This window comes from Magnolia sinica, chromosome 14, assembly GCF_029962835.1.
Source record: "Magnolia sinica isolate HGM2019 chromosome 14, MsV1, whole genome shotgun sequence".
Classification (NCBI taxonomy): domain Eukaryota; kingdom Viridiplantae; phylum Streptophyta; class Magnoliopsida; order Magnoliales; family Magnoliaceae; genus Magnolia; species Magnolia sinica.
The window spans coordinates 39,827,613-39,851,021 of record NC_080586.1 but is presented as its reverse complement, the minus strand read 5'-3'; the positions used below and the strand labels follow the sequence as shown (position 1 = coordinate 39,851,021).

Below are 23,409 nucleotides of genomic sequence, written 5' to 3'. Positions count from 1 at the left end.
TCATATGGCTTATGGATATGGATATATGACCATGGACAGTATAGTAAGCCTGTTAAGGCACTTCTTTGTTGGGCTAATCTTAGATTTGATCCATATGGAGCAGGTCGATATGAGGGATATACATATATAGATTCAGATATGAGTTATTCATCATTGTAGTCTCAGCAATATGAGCAATACGAGTACGACTATGGTGGTGGCTAATGACTACGGGCTTACTTTGCCACTGGTGGATATTCTTACTCGGGTTTGACACAATAGATGCACAATATCAGTGATGATCATGATTAGTCATCATCGGTTTTCATTGGCATAGTCTTTCCTTTGGCTTTGGTTACCGTGGATGTGGCACCCATTCCATATTTGCAGCCAAATGATGACAATGTTAAGGTTGCTCAACCACAAGTAGTACGATTTTTATTCTAGTGGTGATAGTGACATTTATTGGTGTGTAAATTGTAATGTTTTTGTATTTATGTTCGTCCTTTGGGCATAAACATCATTTTAATTTTTATCACTTATGTTTTGATTTATGAGGTCACTTCATAGTTGACATTTCATCTATATAACTCTCATTATGTTATTCATGCTCATATAATCTTATTTATATCGAGTCATTGATATTAGATATTTAGGAAATTAAGTATATGAGTTTGCATTCGATCTAAGCCTATTGGGTTTATAAAATCACCAGACAGGCTGAAACAACATTCTTACCAAAGAATGGACTGTCAGGCCATTATAAAGATGTTCAAAACTGGAAAAGAATATATATTTGAAATCCTCTAAAATTTTGGATATTTATTTATTTTTTAATTTTTTAATTTTTTTTTTGGGTAAAAGTATTTTTATTTTTATTTTAAAAAAAAAAAAGAAAAAAAAAGAAGAGGAAAAATGATTGTTATGGATGGTAATGGTTTCAGTCCATTCCATTATGCCCTTCTTACTGTTACAAAATACCTTGGTTTTAATTTTGTAGTTATCTGCCTTTTAACATCTCACGAAGTTTAATTGAAAATTTCATGATTTTGATGATTCCCTTGGACAGCGATGCGGTTCCCATTGTCTGCAACATGATAATGATATCTATACATTCTTCCGTATCCCAAGTCTTCAATACATGTAACAATAACGATATAATGACATTGACCACAACAAACCTATATTTCTTAGGCACTTCCAAACCTCTATTGTTTACCATATGTTCCTAGGGATTTTATTATCTTCATCTTTCTCAAATTTTCTTTTAGTTCATATATCATTATCCCATGGAAGTATCTATGGTCTCAAGCCTCATTTGAGTTTATGATTCCTTCTATCCCGAAGCTATTGCTGTGGTCGACCCATTAAAAAGTTACGGGAATAACTTTTCCACCTTTTATTGACCTTGTAGTCCTAAACCAATACCCTTTCGTCATCACTCTTAATGAATTAAACATGATGCAGCTCCCTACCACTTATCTCTCTTATTTTTGCAAGTTTGGTAGGCATCTTTCTCAAATTCTATTGTCCCCCAATCCATTAGTACATATCACCATATGCCTTAAATTTATTCTCACTACTTTCTTAGTGCTCTTTTTGGCGTTTCTATATTTTTCTAATTTTTCCATATTTCTAGTTCCTTTCCATGCCTTCAAACATGATTTGTCCCACTAATAGCATTTCGGACCTCATCATTTCACCCCCAAGTTTCCTTATATGAGTGACTTTTTCCTCTAGACACTCCTAAAACTTCTTTCTCAACTTTCCTAATGCGTTCAGACATCTCATCACATAACATGAACTTCTTCCTCGACATCCCACTTTCCTTCTTTCATCATTTATTACTAAAGAACAATGTTCTCTCCTTTTAAGTTACACTACATTTTCAGAGACCTATTAATTTCACTCCCTCACTTCCATCTCTCAAAGTAAACATCCATAACCATTAATTCATGTTGCAGAGTCAAACTCACTCTCGGCATAGGAAACTCTCTTTATATTTTGTTCTTTTTCCTGTAATTGTTTTCAGTTCCCTGTAAGTCTTGTGAATGGTGATTCCAAGGATTAACAGCTCATGGTTCCAAAAAGTTGCTTTTAGTAGACAATGCTAACCATCCCACCATGTCTTAGAAAATGAATGGTTATGAAAAATGAGGCCAATCTACAGATGGGTCGTGTCATCTAACCTGCTTGATGAGTAGAACTGCTTCTGCATATGTCATGGTCATGGTGGGGGCTTAGGAGCCACATCATGACTGCTTAGATATTCCATAAGCTTGCAAGGTCGACATGTGTTTTGCATGTATGTGTATGGAGAGAGTCTCATGCAATCTAACAAACCTCCATGAGATGCAACATAAAATTCCTTTATGAATCTCATCACTTCCCACTTCTATATTTTCCAGAAATTGCTTGATATCAATTTGTTTAATTTAGCTTTGATCTGATGTTGGTTTTTCGGTTTTTGTTTTCAATTTTTTTTTTTTTTCATTACCTGATCATGCCCAATTTGAAATTTCAATTTCTTTCAGGTTTCCAGTGTGCAATTGCGAGATGACCTTCTATCGATGTTAGTTGCTGGCCATGAGACAACTGGTTCAGTCTTGACCTGGACATTATATCTTCTGAGTCAGGTACCAATGCCATCTATATGCTACAATATTTACCTCCTTTTCTTTTTCTCCTCTCTCTCTCTCTCTCTCTCTCTCTCTCTCTCTCTCGTGGGAAAATTTTGCTAGTTTATTTGTTGCTGTGTAAATCCAAACCTCGTACATGGTAATGCAAAAATGATGCAATTCGAAAGCTGCAGAGAACCTAAATGCAGCTTGCATCTATATGTTACAATATTTGCCTCTTGTTGTTGTGGGAAAAATTTACTAGTTTATTTGTTGTTGTGTAAATCCAAACCTCGTACATGGTAATGCAAAAATGATGCAATTTGAAAGCTGTAGAGAGCCTTAATGCAGCTTGAGTAGTTAAACTGAAATGATCTCATTGAAATATGTGTGAATTCAATCAAATTGCAAATTCAACTTCAGGAAAGTCAATATATATATATATATAAAATAAAAAATAAAAAAATCAAGAGTTGGGCATGCTAACATCCTCACCATCATGGAGACATTATGATGCAATACACTTGATTTAATACTAGCATGCAACATGGAGATTATGAAAGAGTCCATAAAGTAATTCAATTAACAAAAGATGCTAACCCACCAAGTAATTAAGAGTAAACAATATGAAATAAATTCTGATTTAACCTAAATCATGTGCCTGCATGTTAAAAAATCACATAAATCTATTAAAACTAGGTCTGATGGAAGGATAGAACTTCCAATTTAGCATAGGCACGTTCCACACTCAAGGGACATATTTGTAGGTTTTATGATTAGGGTTAAGGGGAAAATCTGAAATTTGGGAAAATTAATGTTCATGGGAATTGGGGATTTTGGAATTAGGGTTTTTAGAATTGGAAAAAATAGAAAATTGAAGATATATGGTTTAGAAGGTTGTAATGGAAGGGAAAAGATGAAGACAAGAGAAGAAGAAGAAGAATACCTTTAGAAGAAGAGAACGGGGAAGGGTGTACTTTAGGAAATCCACCACCAAACAAGCTTCTACCCTTCCACAATTCAATTGGAAGGGAATGTTTCTCATATACCCTAAAATCACAAGGAGGAAAATTCCTTCCCACAAGAGAGCTCTCTCTCTCTCTCTCTCTCTCTCTATAATACCACTGAGGTTGGAACTCTACCCCTTCTGTGCTTTTATAATTAAAAATTTAGAATTTAAAATCCAGCATAATTACGACTATGCCACTTAAGTGAAGTGGCCTATCATCCAAAATAAGAAAACTAAAATATTTATTATCAATGTCAACCATCAAATAAATCCTAAAAATAACAAAAAACATAAAGAAAGCAAGATCAGAGTCTAAGGGGCCCAAATCTAAAAGATTTGGTGGCCCGTTGGCCTGATTGACAAGATCCAATGGTCGGATCAACACGAAGTAGAAATCCTATGACTAAAATAGTCTCCTAAGCAGCCCACATGCATCATCCCAAAGTGGGGTCTTCTTGATGCATGTCCAATGCATATGGGGTCTTCAAAATGGCTCGGCGGGCCTCATCTAGAACTCGTCTCCCATCCACAAAGAAAGTTGTGCTGATGTGGGTGGTCATATCTGTCTTTGGTACATTCGAGTAGGTCCTTTAATGTCCCCATTAATTTCCCTTGGTTGAGGAGATTTCGCCTCCGGTTAAATAAAGCTACAGTGATGCTTGAGGAGATCCGGGTCTCATCATTGAAGCTTTGCCTCTGTGATCCATGTACCGTCTGAGACTTTGGTGTGCCCTTCCACTTGACAAGATACTCCTGGTAACCGCCATGTCATGTGGAAACCGCTTGTTCATTTAAGATATCCTCTATCTCCTCTTCTCATAGGTATGGATGGTACGGATGGTAAAGGTTGAGAAGAGGGGTCAAGTAATGGCCATGGGTTATGAGACAGGTCAGAGGCATCATCATCAAAGTTCATGTGAGGGTTAGGGGAAGGTCCATGAAACGGTACAAGATCTTCCACATTAAATGTGGAACTGATACCCATGTTAGGTGAAAGATTTATCAAGTAAGCATTCAAACCCAGTATTTTCAAGATTTTATATGGTCCAACGTTATGGGCTTGTAATTTTTTTATGGTTCTTCATGGAAACCTTTTTGGATGTATTTTAATCATTGCTTCATCACCCATAACAAACTCTTTAAACCTATGGTGTGAGTCAGCAATCATTTTGTATGTTTCGTTACTTATATTGATTCTTTTTCTAATCTCCATACACAAGTCATGCATATGTTGTGTAGATGCATGTGCAGACTCTGAAAGCCTATGGAACACAAACATGGGTTTGCAATCTAAAGGGGTCTTAGGCTCATCTACTTGTCTTTCCAAATCAACTTCCTCCCTAAGACTCATTTGATCGTGATGAAGGTTTGGTAGAGTCAATGCGTGAATGTCCTGCACAGGTGTAAGCTCATCTGGTATGTCCTCCGGAATAACAACACTGAACTCTTCCAATACCAAACTCATCTCAGCTGGTAACTCTACACTACCCTCGGGTGTAACCTCATGTGGCATCTCCATAATAACCTTAGGTGTAACCTCACTTGCCAAGTGGGCATACAACGTCAAATCAGTTTCTCTCTTTCAGAGTCTTTGGCATTAACTATAAGAAGAAATTCAAGCTGAAGTTTCGTCACACCTTCAAGACTACGTTTCTTGACATCCTCCTTTTTCGAGGTGCTTGTGGGCGGGAGAGGCTTCAAGACAATCATTTTGCCTTCATACATAAACGAACACATATTCGAGTGACCGAACAATGTTGCGTCCTTGTCATACAACGAAGGCCTGCCCAAAATGATGTGGCCTATATCCAAAGCAAAACATCACACCACAACGTGTCTATATAGGAACCAAATTGGATGGGAATGGGACAATGCTGAGAACCCGGAATCGAAGATGCGTCAACCCATGAGACTCGATAGGGCTGAGGGTGAGGAATGATTAGCATACCTAAGTGGCCCACGGTGCTAGTGGAGACCATATTGATGCAATTGCCACTATCAAAGATCACCTTGCAGTTTTTGCCACCACACTTGGCATAAGTTTGGAAAATTGAATTCCTTCGCCAATCATCACTTTTTACAATTTAGCTTAAGACGCGGCTAATAATTGCAACTGGCACAATCTCAATTTGATCCCCAACTTGTGATTGGACATCTTCCCTAGCATCAGGGTTCGCCTGAAGGGAGGCTTGAAGCTGATTGACACGCGCATTGATCATGGTCAATTGAGTGTCGGTGGTCCTATTGTGTGCTTCAATAGTCATCAGACGGTTGTTGATAGCGTTAAGGGCCTCGGCAATCTTTTTTAGATTCATAGTGGGATGTACACCAAAGCCACATCTAGAACGAGTGGGCATACACAAGGTAACTCTTAGGGAAAAACCTAGATCCTATGCTAATGTTATGACAAAGACAAAACCAACCTAGAGATCAAATTAGACTCACTAGAGACATTAATTTGAAAATTCAGCAAGCTGTTAACCTAAAATACTACCTTGAAAATTTAGCAAAATGGCAATCTGAGAGTACCAAGCTGAAAATTCAGCAAGAGTGTAATCTGAAAATTACGAACTGAAAATTCAGTAAGGTGACACCCTGAAATTACTACGCTGAAAATTCAACAATGGTAAAATGCGAAAACACTAGTTGAAAATTCAGCAATGGGACACTCCAAACTAGAAACAAAAATCTGCAATATGATCCTAGATTCTATATGCAATGTATGCTCTAATAACCCTAGATGTAAGTTCTACCCTAGATGTGACTCTAACCCAGTGTTTGTAATATCGATACTATTGGTCGATATTATCGTTATCGCTTGCCAGCGAGACGAAACTCATAGGAGATCCCTCGGAAGTTTAGAAAAATACCACAAATCTAGATATCCACGATATATCGTAGATATCGTGTGATAATTGTCGATATCATTGATATCCTCACCCATTGTTTTTGGATTTCAATAGACGCGCTCACGGATTGATTGCAGAGGACTCACGAGTCCACTATAGCCAACAACCCACAACAATAATAAAAAGCCGATGCGAGGTTGTGGAAAATTTAAAAAAAGAAAGAAAAAAAGAGGAAAAATTGGAGAGTACCTATAGGCTATAGCGAAGATTGGTGATCGGAGGTGGGCCATTCCATCAATTGATAGGTAAGTTCAATTTCCCTCTTTCTTTGCTGATTTTCCTCTTTATTTTCTTTGAAGGAGAAGATGTGGGGATTTCTCGAAGATTCCAGCGAGAAATCGGGCCGGATTGTGGAACTCCCTTCCCTCTCGAATGCTCGCCTTCCGGAACCCTCACTAAACCCTCGCTTTCGGAACCCTCGCCGAACCCCCGCTCCGGAACCCTCGTTGCTTCACATTTCGAAAGGGCCTCTGTTGCATTGCGTTCGTGAAGGAGAGACGCAGATTAGCTACTGAGTAACGAGACTCACTACTTAAGTGACGTCACCAAGTTTCGTGGGTCCCACAATAATGTATGTGTCAAATTATTTGGAAAGATTATTTTAGGGCATGACACAAATAATGAGGCAGATCTAAATCTGTAGTGGACCCCAGCATAGAAAAAAGTGGAGAGAGTGACGTCCACCGTTGAAACCTTCCGAAGGTCCACTGTGATGTTTATTTGAGATCCAACCCATTGATAAGTTTTATTTTTATTTATTTATTTATTTATATTATTATTATTATTTAAATAAGGGAAAACACAAATATCATCTTGATAAAAAAACTCTTGTGGCCCTTAAGTTTTTAATGGTGGGCGTCACTCTCTCTACTGTTTTCCATGGTGGGGTCCACTCGAGCTCTGGATCTGACTCATTCTTTGGCTCATGCCCTAAAATGATCTCTTCAAATGGATGGACGGTGTGGATACAACAAATACATCATTGTGGGACCCAGAGAACTTGGTGACATCACTTGAGCACCGTCCTATCGGTAGGTAATCCGCGTCAGAAACAATGACTCATTTATCTCGGTGAGAAAACTCCGTGGGGCCCACAGAGAATGTATGTGGTTTATCCACGCCATCCAACCGTTTTTACCACTCATTTAATGGGTTGAGCCCAAAATTGAAGCATATCCAAAGCTCTAGTTGACCATACCATTTGAAACAGTGGGAATAATGATTTCAACCGTTGAAACCCTGCCAGGCCCCACAGTGATGTTTTTTCGTCATCCAACTTGTTCATAAGATCAAAGAAACAGGGTTGAAAGGAAAACATAAATATATGCTTGATCCAAAACTTCTATGGCCCTCAAGAATTTTTCAATGGTATACGTTCAATTCACAATGTTTGTCATGGTTTGGTCCATTTGTGCTTTGGATATGCTTCAATTTTGAGCTCAAGTAATAAAATTATCAGCTAAAATGGATAGGAGTGGATAAAATAATAAAATCATAGTGGACCCCACAGAGTTTACCAAGTACAATGTAAATTAAGGTGGTGGATTTGGTGCTATATGAGCAAGCAATTCAGTGGGTGTTACGCTTAATGTAGGGCCCACAATGATGACAACTAGTAGATCTACACCATCCATTCTTTTTTATAGCCAATTTTATGATGTCATACCAAAAATTAATCACGTTAAAATCTAAGGTCGACCACACCACATCAAACAGTGTTAATGAACACTTGCCATTAAATGACATGGATCTGCTTAATTTTTGGAATAATACGCTTAAAGGATATTAAAAAATAGATGGACGACCTGCATAATATATATATATATATATATATATATATATATATATATATATATATATATATATATATATATATAGCAAGGTGGACCCACAAAACCTATGACAAGACTGGCTGGTCTACCACACACACCCCTCGAGCTCTGAGTGGTACGAATGATCTAAAGGAGATGAAAGTTACATGGGCCACACAATGATGTATTTATTATATCCATCCCGCTCATCTATTTGGCTAGATCATTTTAGATCATGAGCCCAAAAATGAGTCATATCCAAATCTCAAGTGGACCACACCACAAATGGTAGTGGGACAATGATTCTTACCATTAAAACGTTTGTAGGGCCCATAATTACATTTATTTTCCATCCAATCTATTCATAAAGGCCGCATATACCTGGATGAAGAGGAAAGCCAAATATCATATTGATCCCAAACTTCTGTGACCCCAAAATGGTTTCAATGGTAGATGTTCAATCCCCACTACGTTTTGCAGTGTGGTCCACTTGATAATTGGATCTTCCTTATTTTTCGGCTCAAGCCTCATGATGAGCTTGCCAAATGGACGACTGTTTTGGATATAACAGATGCCTCATGATGGGATGCACGGAACTTAGTGATGCCAACACGTACACCAGCCAATCCGCTTCTGTGGATTTCCTGCGAAAGCCTCTAGTAGGAACTAGTTCTACGCTCGAAACCTAGGTGGGGCCCACCATAATGTTTGTGAGAAATCTACCCCATCCATCTGTTTTGTAAGCTCATTTTAGGACTTGAGACTAGAAGTGAGCAGGTTCCAAGACTCAAGTGGGCCGCACTAAAGGAAAAGGTGGGTAGGTAAATTCCTACCGTTAAAACCTCCTTGGGTCGACAGTGATGTTTAAATGCCATCCATACCATTCATAACGTCGTTCCTACAGGGATGAACTGAGAAAAAAAATTACTACCCTGATTCAAAACTTCCGTGGCCCCATGAATATTTCAACGGTGTACGTTCTATCCTCACGTTTTCGCCCCACATGAGTATTTGATTCAGCTCATTTTTTGTACCATGTCCTAAAATGAGCTCACAAAACGGATGGGCGGGGTAGATTTCTCATAAACATCATGGTGGGTCCCACCTAAGTTTCTACATGAACTTCATGCAAAAACGACTTTTGCTGGAAATTTTTCGAGTGACGCAAGACTCGGATCCATAGAGGTGGGTGGGACCCTGACTGTGGTGCTTAAGGTGTACATGTCTTAAATCCACACCGTCCAACAGTTCTAAAAGATCATTTTAGAATATGATCCGAAAAATAAAGCAGATCCAAATATTACGTGGGCCATACTCCCAGAAACACTAGTGATTAAATCCCCACAATTAAAACTTTATGGGGGCCACTGGAATGTTTATTTGCCGTCGAACCTGTTCATAAGGTCTCAAAGATCTGGATGAGACCACACAAATATCAGATTGATCTAAAACTTTTGTGGCCCAAGAGAAGTTTTTAATGGTCGATTACCATGGTTTTCTGTAGCCACATATATGACAGTGGCCCCCAAAGTCAGGGGTCCCACCCACCTCGATAAATCTTGGGGACACATCACTAACGAGGTGGCTACTGACACTGCTCTATGGGCCCCGCACAATATGTCATGAATATTCTTGATTTCCTAATTATTTCTACATATTAATGCATGAGACTAAAATTTTGGTATCTTACTATATATTGCATGTGTTTTTGTCTTGAATTGCTTATTGCCTATTGGATAGTGCTCTATGGCCCTACCATGATGTATGTGTTTTGTCCACGCTATCCATCATTTCCCGGTAATTTTACACCATCCATCTATTTTCTATGCCATCCAAAACTTTTGTGGGCCCTAGGCAGTTTCTAATGCTGGAAATCCCTACTGTGTGTTTCACCTGAGATTTGGATAATTCTCATATTTTGGACCATTCCTTAAAATAATCTGACAAAATGGATGCGTGGCATGGGTATACATCACATGCACCAAGGTGGGCCCTAACAAGTATCAACATAATATTCTTTTACAGATAAAATATGTCGAGAGGAAGAGGAGGGAGACAACCTGATATTGGGTGGGGGTGTGGCCGGCCCACTCCCGATAATCGATTCGGGAGTATTTGTAATTTATGTGGCCATGTATCGAGGAGTGGTGGGGTAACTCACTGAAAGGAGCATTTGGTAGGAGGGTATTGCAATATTGTGGATTGCCTTAAGTGCCCATAGGATGTGCGAGAAGAGATGAGGGCCATATTGAAAAAAATGTAAAGACAAAAGATGAACGACATGCACAGGAGAGAGAGATTAGGGAGGAGTTGCGACGGCTACCATATGTAGGCGAGGAGGATGTAGTGGATCTCGATGGCGATAATGATCCCGAATATATATGCACAGTTCAAGAGTCCATGTGGGATCAGTGGGAGAGGGATCAGGATAGGAGGTGGGACACAAGTAGGCCTAGATTTGAGGGGTATATCCATGAGCGTGGTGGGGGAAGTGGAGCAAGGGGGAGTGTGGCAAGGGGTAGTGGAGCAGGTGGGAGTGTTAGGGGTGGACCAGGGGACGGTAATAGGCGGGGAGGATTATGGGGCATGGGCATGAGTAGAGTGGTAGCATGCGGATGCTGGATCTACCTTCAGATCCGAGGATGTACAAAGAGGCAGAAGAGACAAAAGAAAATAAAGGAGATGTTTAGAGGGGATGTGAGGAAGAAAGTTGAAAAGTTTATAACGAAGTTTTTTTTATATACGATCAAATCCCCACGAATGCCATAGCAAGCCTGCACTTTAAAAATATAATAAGTGAAGTGCAGCATGGGGTGACAGTGTGTAGCCGCCCAAACCCTTTGAGATCATGGGGAAGTACTTGAATGATAAACATGTAGAGATGAAGACATACGTCGATTCGTATAAGCATTCATGGAAGATTTACGGTTGCACCATCATGTGTGACGGTTGAACCGGACCGACGAAGATGTCGGTCATAAATTTTATGGTCTATTCTAGGGGACGGGTGGTGTTCCTAAAGTCTGTAGATGCGAGTAATAAGATTAAAGATGCTAACTACAATTACAAACTAATGCACAACATCATGCAAGATGTTGGGAAGAGAAACATTGTGCAGTTTGTTACGGACAATGGGAGTGTATTTGTCAAGGCGGGGAAGGATATTCAGAACAAGTATCATATGTATTGGACCCCCTGCGCAGCCCATTGCATCGATCTTATGTTGAAGGCGATCGAGGATAGGCCATCGGTGAAGACCGTAATTACTAATGCACGACTCATCACAAACTTCATATACAACCACACCTGGTTATTAGCCGTGATGTGCGAGAGGTGTGGTGGGGATATAGTGCACTCTGGGGTGACGTGGTTCGCCACAAATTATATCGCCTTAAGCAACCTCAAACATAGACACGAGTTACGAGAGCTTTTCGCCTCTTATGATTACGAAGAATGGAAAAGGAGGTTGACGAAAGTAACCTGGAGAATCAAGGAGCTGGTGCTGAGAAATACATTCTGGGATCGCGTGCGTGGTATAGTGGGTATTCTAGAGCCCATTTATGTGGTGCTGAAGATGGTGGACAATGAGACAAAGGACGCTTTCTCACCCACTACATCAGGCTTGTAAGTACTCGTATGGATTTTTTTTTCCCTATATGCAATAATAAACGAGGGTTGTACTGATGTGTATATGTTGGTTTTCAGCGTATTTCCTGAATCCCAAATACCACTACAACCAGAATCTCTTTGAAGATAATTCATTAAAGAGGGCTGTACATGAGGTGTACGATCACTTATTCCCCGACTGTACGGGGAAAGGCACCTTTGATAGTAAGGTAAATATGTTTCGCACTTACATTCTCCTTATCTTCATCTCAACCATTCCATACTTATCCTGATTGTTATACGTCATCAACAGATTGTTAGATTCCGCAACGCGGTTGGAATGTTTGCGTGCCATCCTGCGGTGAAGTTAAGGAACACCATGATAGCATGCGAGTTACTGCGGTAAACTTATCTTTTATATTATTTTGGAAAATATAAAATAATGAAAGAATTTTATGATATGCAGGCGAATGGTGGTCCATGTACGGGACTGACTGCAAGTTTTTACAGTGACTGGCTGTTCATGTGCTTGCACAAACAGTGTCCTCGTTACCCTGTGAAAGGAATTGAAGTACATTCTCCCTCATCCACACAAATAAACGTAATAGACTAGGGTATGAGAGGCTTCAGAAGCTAGTGTATTGTCACTACAATATGAAGTTACGAGAGAGGCTACTCCGCGCGGAAGAAATAAGAAAAGCGCAGGATGACCCACTGGACCTGATGACGGTCAGACATCTTGCATATGCTGAGGATGAGGAGGATGACTCGGTTTATCTATGGGTTAGGTCGGATGACTTGGATACCTCGGATGGGCGACCAAAGCCACATGTTGTGGCGGAAGCAGAGACACGAGGGATTGATGTTGACGCACATGTGGAGCAGCAGAGGTCTCCTGATGAGGCATTCAACCCATTGAGAGGAGTCCGAAGGGCAGCCCGCAACAATCACTATCACGTGGGACACGTGGCGAGGAGACATTGTTTGACACTGAGACTGAGTTAGAGAGTGATGCGGGGAATGGGTCCGGTGATGATGATGACAACGATAAGGGTGACGATGACTCTGATGACAGTGACGATGATGATGATGATGGCGGCGGGGATGGTGGCGACGCGGGTGGGAGTCATGATCATAGACCTATTAGCCCTTTCACTAGATAGGAGAATTTCGATCATGTCATGCTAGACCCTGACCATGGTTCTCGTCCAGGAGAACCACGACTCCATCTTATTTATGATAAGACTTACACGCGTCAAAAGCTACTGAAGAAAAAGCAGACTTAGAAACTTGAGTTGTTGGCAAAATGCATGAGGGATACAAGCATTCGTGATAGGCGAGGTGACTCTAGATTTAGATCACGGGCGAGGGAGGGGAGCTCGAGTTGCAGGCAACAACATGAATCTGGATCACAAACACATGAGAGTAGCTCGAGTTCTGTGCCACAGTATGGGCATGGATATGGACCTAGTGGATATGCGGCGAGTGACTCTACCGGTCATGGCACATCATGGTTCAACTATGGTCAGGAGTTCACTTCTGCATATGGGCAGGGATGAACAACAGTATGGATATGGCCAGCAATATGGATACCAATGAGCTTCATATGTGCCCTTCCCAGATCCATATCAGACACAGACTGTGATGATTACGCAGTACCCACGGATGGGCGTATTGATTCAGTTTGGAGAGGATGAGTACTAACGTTATGTTAGAGAGTATCTTAACTGGTACTATTCTACTATGACCTGGGCACAATATTGTCGATTTGTGGAGCAACAGTACTATTCCCAACCCCGTCAAGATGGAGACATTGATTACGAGCCACCGCGCAACTCTACGTGGGTCTAGGCCACAACCACTCTCCATCATTGATATGTATATTTCTCAATTTTTACTTCTTCTTTTGCTTTTCAATGAATTGGTTGTGTTTTCATACATGACTTTGATATATTTATAAATGTCATGCATTCAATTTAAATATAGTTGCATTAATTCCGTTAAACATCGCATAGCTTAGGACCCTATACAAAGGAAATTTATTATGTGCATATCTTCTTCTTCTTCTCTCTTTTTTTTTTTTTTTGAGATGTTATGATTTAAAAGTGTGTATTAAGGGCTTTTTTAACAATCCCCAAAGTTTCATTAAAAAATTCAACCATTTTCCCAATGTTTCCCCATGTTTCCCAAAAAGTGCAATAAATTATGTGATACAAACGATATATCGCGTGCGATAAACGATACGTATCTTTATCCTAAGGGCAAGGTATTCCGTATCGGTATCGGTTGGCATAACGGTGCCCTCCGATACCGATACGGATACGAGGGTGTAACGGCGATACGGGGGCGTAATGGCCCGTAACGGTGCAATTTTATTTTTTTTTTGCCAAAAAAATATGAAAAAATATGGATTAAATCCGGAATATTCTAAGCATTCCAAATATGCATTCATTTATAAATTGGAACATGTTTATGGTGGTATAACGGTCCACTCTTTGGTGAGAAGTTGTATCGGACTGTCTGATGAATTTATGAACCAGATAACCTGAATTTGACTACAAAATTCATATATTTAATTTTCTTAATATCTAATTTATATACTTAACAATTTGATATCATTTCTCCGAATAGTTCTTTTAAAAAATGAAATTAAATTCAAGTAGATCGCGTTGCCAATTTGGGGCTGACTTGGAGGACCAATCCATGCCCCAAATCAGCCTCAAATTCATGCAATTTATTGGCATTATCCCACTTGTGAATTGGTGGACATTTATTGGATAGTGAATCATGAAAAAAAAAAAAATCAAAAGGCCCTATTTAAAAAAATAAGCATCCACAAATTAACAATTAAAACTATTCAAATAATTTGATTTTGGCATTTTGAGTTAGCAATTACAGTTCATAATTTAATTGGTAAATTTTAAGTTAATATATGTCTCGTGTACAATTTTTTAAGGGCCTGAATTAGGTAGGACTCGGATTGTGAAGTGTAGCACATGAGTGTCCAAGTTTTTCGGACCCCACTCGTGATGAATGTGTTATATCCACACCGTCCATCCATTTTGCCAAATAATTTTAGGGCATGAGCCCAAAAATGAGGCAGATCCAAAGCTCAGGTAGACTACACCATAAGAAACAACAAAATTAAACGACTATCATTAAAAATTTATTGGGGCTACAAAAGTTTTAGATCAAGCTGACATGTGTGTTTTCCCTTCATCCACGTCAGTGTGACCCTATTAACAAGTTAGATAGAAAATAAAGATTACAGTGGACCCTAAGAAATTTTTAATGGTGAGCATTCTATAATCACCGTTTCCTATGCTGTGGTCCACCTGAGATTTGGATCTTACTAAATTTTTGAATCATAACCTAAAATGATGTGGCAAAATGGATGGACGGCATGGATAAAATACAAACATCATGTTGGGGCCCATGTGGCATTAACTTGCGCGACGTGCTGCGTAACTTGTACGCAGTCCATTCATTTGACGCAAGCAAGTCCCGTGGGTCTGATCATGAGGTATGTGTTATATCTAAACCATCCATTCATTTGACGAGCTCTTCTTAAGGCTTGACACGAAAAATAATACAGATCTAATTATTAAGTGGACCACACTGCAAAAAGCAGTGGGGGATTGAACTTCTACCATTGATACCCTTTTTGGGATCACAGAACTTTTGGATCAATATGAAATTTGTTTTTCCTCTTCATTCAGGTCTTTTTGACCTTTTGAACAGATTGGATGGAAAATAAATGTTATGGTGGGCCTACGAATTTTTTAACGGTGAAAATCATCACCTCGCTGCTATTTTTGGTGTGGCCCACATGATCTTTGGATATGATTCATTTTTTGGCTAATGCTCTAAAATGATATTTAAAAATAGATGAATGGTGTGGATATAATAAATACATCACTGTGGAGCCCATGTAACTTTGATCTCCTTTGAACCGTTCGTACAACTCGGAGCTCGAGGAGTGTTAGCGCTCGTCTTAGCATGACACATACCTACAGCAACGATACACCATACACACCAGTCAATCCGCTTCCAATTTCAAAAGAAAAAAATGAGAGAGGGAAACCGAAAAGAAAAAGAGGGAAAGAAGAGAGAGAGAGAGAGAGAGAGAGAGAGAGAGAGAGAGAGAGAGAGAGAGAGAGAGAGAAGAAGAAGAAGAAGAAGGAGGAGGAGGAGGCTCGGGTCGTAGCCGCAGCCACTGCAGGGCGAGAAGAAGAAGAAGAGGAAGAAGAAGGAGAAGAAGAAGAAGAAAGAGGTATGTTTTTTTCCCCCAATTTTCTAGGCCCGTAATAGCCGTTACGGGACTGTAACGGCCATTATGGCTCGTAACGTGCGTAACAGCCCCGTAACGGCCGTTACGGTTACAGAATCGGGGGGGTACCCGTTTCAACCCCGTATCACGTAACAGTGTCGGCCGTTACCGTTACGTATCGGCCGTTACCATTACGTATCGGCCGATACGGCCGTATCGTAACGGATATGGGACACCTTGCCTAAGGGTGCGATACATAGTGCGATACCGATATTTCGAACACTGCTCTAACCTAAGTGCAACACAAAAATCCTATGCTAAACCTATGTCTCTGATACCAAATTTGATGTAGGACCGATGCATGAACCAAATAACATGTGAGATCAAGTAGCAGAGTTAAGACAATTAACAAAAAAAACACAAGCATTTCCATAATCATCACGAATCTCATGAAAATCAAAAGAACATAATGCATAATCCTAGCCTAAGTTACTAACATCGTCACACAAGATTATTAAATAAAAAGAAACTAGGATCTAATGGATGTAGGGACATTCAATTAGCATAGGGTATAGTCTATTTCAAAGTAGAAAACCTAATACAACCTAGGGTAAAAATTAGGGTTTAGGTAATTTGGGAAAGTATAAAAGTTAGGAATTTTAGATTTAGGGTTAGGGTTTCGGGAATGGAAGAAAGGATTTTTTATATAAGGATAATGGAAAACCAAAAGGGGCTAGGTGTAGTCGTATGGCCAACCCGAAGGATTCACGCGTGTGGCCGTACGGTCACATGTGTGGTGTGGGATGGATGTGTTTAGGTCGGTTAGGATATGTGATTGTAGATAGGTAAAGGAAAGATGGGTTTATGAGAAAATGAAGGGTTAGGTTGGGAGAATTGAAGAACTTGAAGAAAATACCTTGATAGAGGGGAAAAGAGATGATTGTGTGGGGATAGATGGAGACCCCACACCTCTGTTGATGAAAATTAGCCTCGCACCAATCTCTCTTCCAAATCATGTGGAAGTATCTTTAAATCGCATGAAGATAGATGAAGAAGAAAGCAAGAGCTCTGATACCACTTTGATGCAGGATAATTAACCACTTACTCTAAAAGCTCGAACCGATAGAGCATGACATTAATCCCTTTAACTCATAGCCCAGGCCCTACATTGCATGGGTTAGGACCTCAGACGAACCCCCTTGTGGGTCCCACATCACAGGGGTACTGCTTCACATGAGCCACCCGCCTCACACCGGCCGCCCACCCTGAGCGTGCCCCTACATCCCACAGGCAACCCTACTCGAGCTCGGTGTGAAAATGCCCCTGCATTAATCACCCCTAATGAGGAGTTTAGAACATGAGATCTCCTGCTCTGATCCCACTTTGATGCAGGACAATTAACCACTTGCTCTAAAAGATCGAACTGATAGAGCATGTTGAGTTATTCCCTTTATCTCATAGGCCATGCCCCACATTGCATGGGTTAGGACCTCGGCTGAACCCCCCTCGTGGGCCCCACATCACATGGGTCCTCACATGAGCCACCCACCTCACATGGGTGGGCCCCGCCTCACATGGGCTTCCCACCCCGAGTGTGCCCCTGCATTCCACAGGTAACCCCACTCGACCCTGGTGTGAAAATGCCCCTGCATTTAGAGGTGTACATGAGTCGAACCGAGTTGAGCTTGGCACAACTCGACTTAGCTCGACCACTAGCTGACCTCGGCTCGAACTCAGCTCAATCCTCGAGCCTGACTGCCCAGCTCGTCTCGGTTCGGTCAGTAGCTTGGGCCAGTTCAAGCCGAGTTTGAGCCAAGATCGCCTGTGCAGCATTTTCACAAACACATGGACTGCACCTTCAAATTCTCACTGTATGTAAAACACCATCAATGGTTTTACAGGTATTTCATTAAACACCTTGTAGGCAACATCAAAATCAAGAAAAACGAGTATTTGTTTGATGAAACATACCTTCCTTGCCACTAGCCGACACTTTGTTGAGTCATTTCATCAAACACTTGGTGAGCAACATCAATATCAAAGTAACTGAATCACCAAATTGGTTTGATTCGAGTTCGATTTGATCTGTGTCGAGTTGAGCTCGAGCAAGCTCGAACTTGGTTCAAAATTTTTTCAAGCTAAAAAAATCAGCTCAACTCGACTCAAACTTAGTTTCGAACCGTGTTGAATCGAGTCAAGTGAGCTAACCAAGCTAACTCGATTCCTGTACAGCCCTACCTACATTACATTAGCAATATCCTAGAGTTTTTTAAGGGGCCGTTTGATAGCAAGAAAAGTTGGAGCCCAGACTGCATTGTCCAAGTTTATAACGATTGGGGAAGAAGTTGAGCATTTGTTGAGAGATATTTCCTGGCTCGGATACCAAGAAAATTGGCGACTAGTATCCCTTTTTAAGAGTTAGCCGGGTCTTCCTCTCTACAAGGAGTAGGTTCCTTGCAAACCGGGACAACTCTCTCTCTCTCTCTCTCTCTCTCTCTCTCTCTCTCTCTCTCTCTCTGATCAAATATTACCGTTTCACAGTTTGGGTGTGTTACATCATGCTTTTATTATTATTATTACTTTATTTTATTTTTGTATTTTCAATTTCTTGTGCAAGACTAGAATTGTATTTTAAAGGGTAACTTGTTCATTGGCAATTTAAGTTGGGTTTGGGGTTGTAACTTGTAACTTGTAAGTTGGAAGCTGGAAGTTGTACTTGTAAGTTGTTAGTAACTTGTAGTGGTTGTTTAACTCTTGTAATCCCAAAAAACATGTAAGAGTAGTTTGGAGACTATAATTTATAACTTTTATTTTTTTAGAAGATGGTGGGAGGGGCTGCCAATGCAAAAGTGATGATATTGGATTGTAGTATTGTGAGAAAGTGGGTGGGGGTAGGCATGTTATGAAGTGCAACTACCGTAATCGATTAATAATTGGAGGAATCACGTGAGTGAAGCAACATTTGGCACATCAAAAAGATAGGTTGCGGGGTGCCCTAGCATGCTAAAAGAAATAATGTTATTGGTGTAGCAAAATTTGCAAGAGTCGAAATAGAAAAGAAAAAGGTGCGGTGTAGAAGAGAAGAAAAGATGCTCTTGATGCGGCCGGACAAGAGATGTTCTGTCTTGGACCTGATTACATGAGCATTGGTCTAGATGATATTGTTAAGTCGGGTGATGATTTTGATTGGGAGGTCACATTGCGTGTGCGTGCGCACTGCTCACGTAGATGAAGAACGACAACTCATGTTTGGTTGTTAGGGGTCTATACGTGATTTAGGGAGAGGTAGTGGGAATGGGAGTAGAGCTGGGAATGTGTGACCCGATCCGACCCAATTCGAAGTGAACCGATGGCCTGGATCGGTGCAGATCGTGTTGGGCCATTCAAATCCGAATGTTTTTCAGATCGTGGTCAATCCGGATCGATCTGATTCGAAACCCGATCCGAATGGATCCAATCCGACCCGATTCGGAGCAGATAAACCACATGCATTCACGGGGACGATGATATCACACAGTCATACTATCATTTTCGGTAAGAGAGAGCTTTCAAGAGAGAGAGAGAGAGAGAAGACAGGTATTGATGGGTACTGGAGCTATCACAATCCCAAACAAGAGATTTGGATTCTTGAGATTGCTTTGGATTTTGCTCTTCTTGCGTTTTCTCCATCTCTCCGTCTTTTGGAAGTAATCCGATTCAGAAGGAGAATATAAGAACGTTTGAATGGGAAGGTTTGAAGATGTAGCTTTTCACATGGTTGGTGTCAGTTTAGACGCGTTAGCAACGACTGATGAATTCCACGTCCTTGCCATCATGACCATTAATTTTCACGTCCTCTCCATCACTACCACTAATTTTCATCATCCATGTGTTAGAAAAATATGAAACGCAGATTGGGTACTACCCCGCCCGTCCCGATCTAGGAACGAGCAGGGGCTTTGAGGGGCCGTAACGTGTGGATTTTATCCACACCATCCATCCATTTTTCTCATATCATTTTAGTATATAATCTCAATAAAGAGATTGATCCAGGACTCAAGTGGACCACACCACAAGAAGCAGCAGTGGTAGTGACACCCACCATTGAAACCTTCCTAGAGCCCATCATGATGGTTAATTTCCATCCAACCTGTTCGTAAGGTCACATGGACCTGGATGAAGTAAAAACACAAATATCAGCTTGATCCAAAACTTCTATGGGCCCCAAGAAGTTTTCAACGGTAAGTGTTTAATTCCCACAGTGTGGTCCACTTGAGCCTTATATCTGCCTCATTTTTGTTCTTATACCCAAAAATGATATGAGAAAAATGAATGGACAGTGTGGATAAAACACATACATCACGGTGGCCACTCAGAGGGGGTAGTACGCAATCCGTGTTTTAAAAATATGACATTTTGTAAATTGGTATTTATCGTGGAGAAATGCTCCCATCCAACCCATTAGATAACTTCCAACATGCCATCTCCTTTTGACATTCAACCCATCCAATAGGTTCGCACCACCATGGGATCACCTTTTTTAAAATCAGCCCCATCACTCATCAGGCAGATCATATTTGTATTTTTTGTTTATCAACGGTTATACATTATTTTCTATTGTGCGGCCCAATTAATGAGTGGATGAGAATGAATTGTTTTATATCGTTATCTTCATGGTGGTACCAACCTATTGGATGAGGCGGATTTGGTACGTACATGATATCTTGGAAGTTATCCGCTTGGTGGATGGAAACTACTCGTCCAACCGGTTGGATGTGAGTAATTCTAATGCTGGCATTATCTTTAGTAGCCGTATAATACCCACGACCCACGGCTCTGTGCAATAGTTGTACACGGGTTTCTAGCGGTCATGGTTACGTAATCCACATCATTGATTTGTTGAATCCCTCCATGGATGGACCATGATCCAAAAGTCTTCCTAATTAGAAGATCTCAGTGGCAATTATCAGGACCTTTTTCAGTTGGATATGGACCGTTGTCACATTTCTCTTATTAGCCACAAATAGAGAGGTGAAGATCATCCAATCTAGGAGATTTGGGGGGAGTACTCCATCCACGGTGGCTTGCAGTAGACCAACTGCTTAGATCTAATTTACCTGATCCATGGGCCCCACTAGTCAGAATTAAAAACCCGCGCATGATGTGCAGAGTGTGCGTCACATGTCAGTGGAAGATTAGGCATAGCTTTCATGCGTTAGGCATGACTAGTAACAAAAGCTGGGAGGTACATGTTGTGCGAAGACGGGTGCTGACGCTCCTCGAGCTCCAAGTTGTATGAACGGTTCAAAGGAGATCAAAGTTATATGGGCCCCACAGTGATGTATTTATTATATCTACACCGTTCATATATTTTTAGAGATCATTATAGAGCAATCCAAAAAATGAATAATATCCAAAGATCATCTAGACCACACCACAAATAGCAGTAGAGATAATGATTTTCACCGTTAAACAATTCATGTGGTCCACTTAATAGTTAGATCTTTCTTATTTTTTGTCTTAAGCCTTAAGATGAGCTCGCCAAATGAGTGAACGATTTGGATATAACACATCCCCCATGATCAGACCCACAGAACTTGGTAACGTCAATACAGCAAAGTGCACCTAAGTCTGCACTTTCGTGCTGTGCACGTCAACAGCTACACCTATGCCTCGAGCTCTGAGTTGTACGAACGGCTCAAATGAGATCAAAATTACATAGGCCCCACAATGATGTATTTATTATATCCATATCGTTTATCCATTTTTTGTGATCATTTTAGAGCATTTGAAAAATAATAATAATAATAATCACATCTAAAGCTCAAATGGACCACATCGAAAATAGCAGCGAGGATATCCGAACCTTGCCCAATCCGATCCGACTCGGTTTTCCTGACCGAGTTGGACTTGGATCGGATCAGGCCATGTACAGTTCGAATCGGTTCGAGTTAGGTGACCTAGACTTGGTCCCGGATCAGATCGAGTTCGGGTCAGGCCGTTGAGATTTCAGATCGGATCGAGTTGGACCCAATCCGATCCGACTCGGTCCGATGCCCAACTCTAAATGGGAGTGGGATTGGGAGTGTGAGTGTGAGTGTGAGAGGTGTTAGAGGTGGTGGGAGTGGGGGTGTATTTAGTGGCTTACGACGTGCCTTTAGCTAAAGGGATACATCATGACGTGTTCCTGTGGAAGATATAGATGTTGATGTTGTAGAGTCTAGGAGACCCTCATGTGATCTAATTCTCTTTATGACTCACTTCGCCTTACAAAAGCAGAGTGGTCATCTTGGCTACATTTCCTCCCTAATTGAAACGCCACCTTACTGAACTTGTTGAACCAAGCTCTTAGAAATTGTTTTAACTCATAACTTGATTTCTTAAGACAGCATACTGTATCCTACTCCCCCTGAGCAACAAACCCAGGTGGTTGCTCTTGCTCAATGTAAACTTCTTTAGCCAGATCTCCATAGGGACAATCATTCTTCACATCAAGTCGATATATTGACCAATCCAAATTTGCACCAATGGACAACCACACGGGGCAAGGTGTAGCCATACGACCAACCCGAAGGATTCACACGTGTGGCCATACGATCACACATGTGGCGTGGGATGGATAGGTTGAGGTCGGTTAGGGTATGGGATTGTAGATAGGTAAAGGAAAGATGGGTTTATGAGAAAACAAAGGCTTAGGTTTGGAGAATCGATGAACTTGAAGAAAATACCTTGATGGAGGGGAAAAGAGATGATTGTGTGGGGATAGATGGAGATCCCAAACCTCTGTTGATGAAAATTAGCCTCGCACCAATCTCCCTTCCAAATTGCATGAAGATGGAAGAAGAAAGCAAGAGCTCTGATACCACTTTAATGTAGGACAATTAACCACTTACTCTAAAAGCTCGAACCGATAGAGCGTGACGAATTAATCCCTTTATCTCATAGTTTGATTGCATCATCGTTTATCTAGGTGGTTGTTGCACTACCCACGCTAGATTGGGTGATAACCTAGGACTTTCGTGTTCTAATTATGAATTTCCGAATCTGTGGCTATGTTTGATTTTACAAGTTGATTGCTGAAATTAATATGTAAATTGATTTCTCATCTTGCATCCTAGGATAGTTTCCATCGTCCTACATAAGGATGAGTAATCGGAATGCAAGATGCAAGCAATCAAATGAGAAAAATATGCTATATTCAAGGCAAAAATTTGGCCATGCCGATTCT

General features: G+C 40.7%; 1 protein-coding gene across 2 annotated transcripts in view; it reads left to right on the top strand.

Annotated features, from left to right (window-relative positions):
* LOC131224791 (carotene epsilon-monooxygenase, chloroplastic) overlaps positions 1-23,409 on the top strand; it is an 81,164-nt gene that overhangs the window by 43,018 nt on the left and 14,737 nt on the right. For both annotated transcript variants that reach the window (XM_058220179.1, XM_058220178.1), the window contains exon 4: positions 2,514-2,615. In XM_058220179.1, the coding sequence (XP_058076162.1) occupies positions 2,514-2,615 (102 nt within the window). The remainder of the gene's footprint in view (positions 1-2,513; positions 2,616-23,409) is intronic.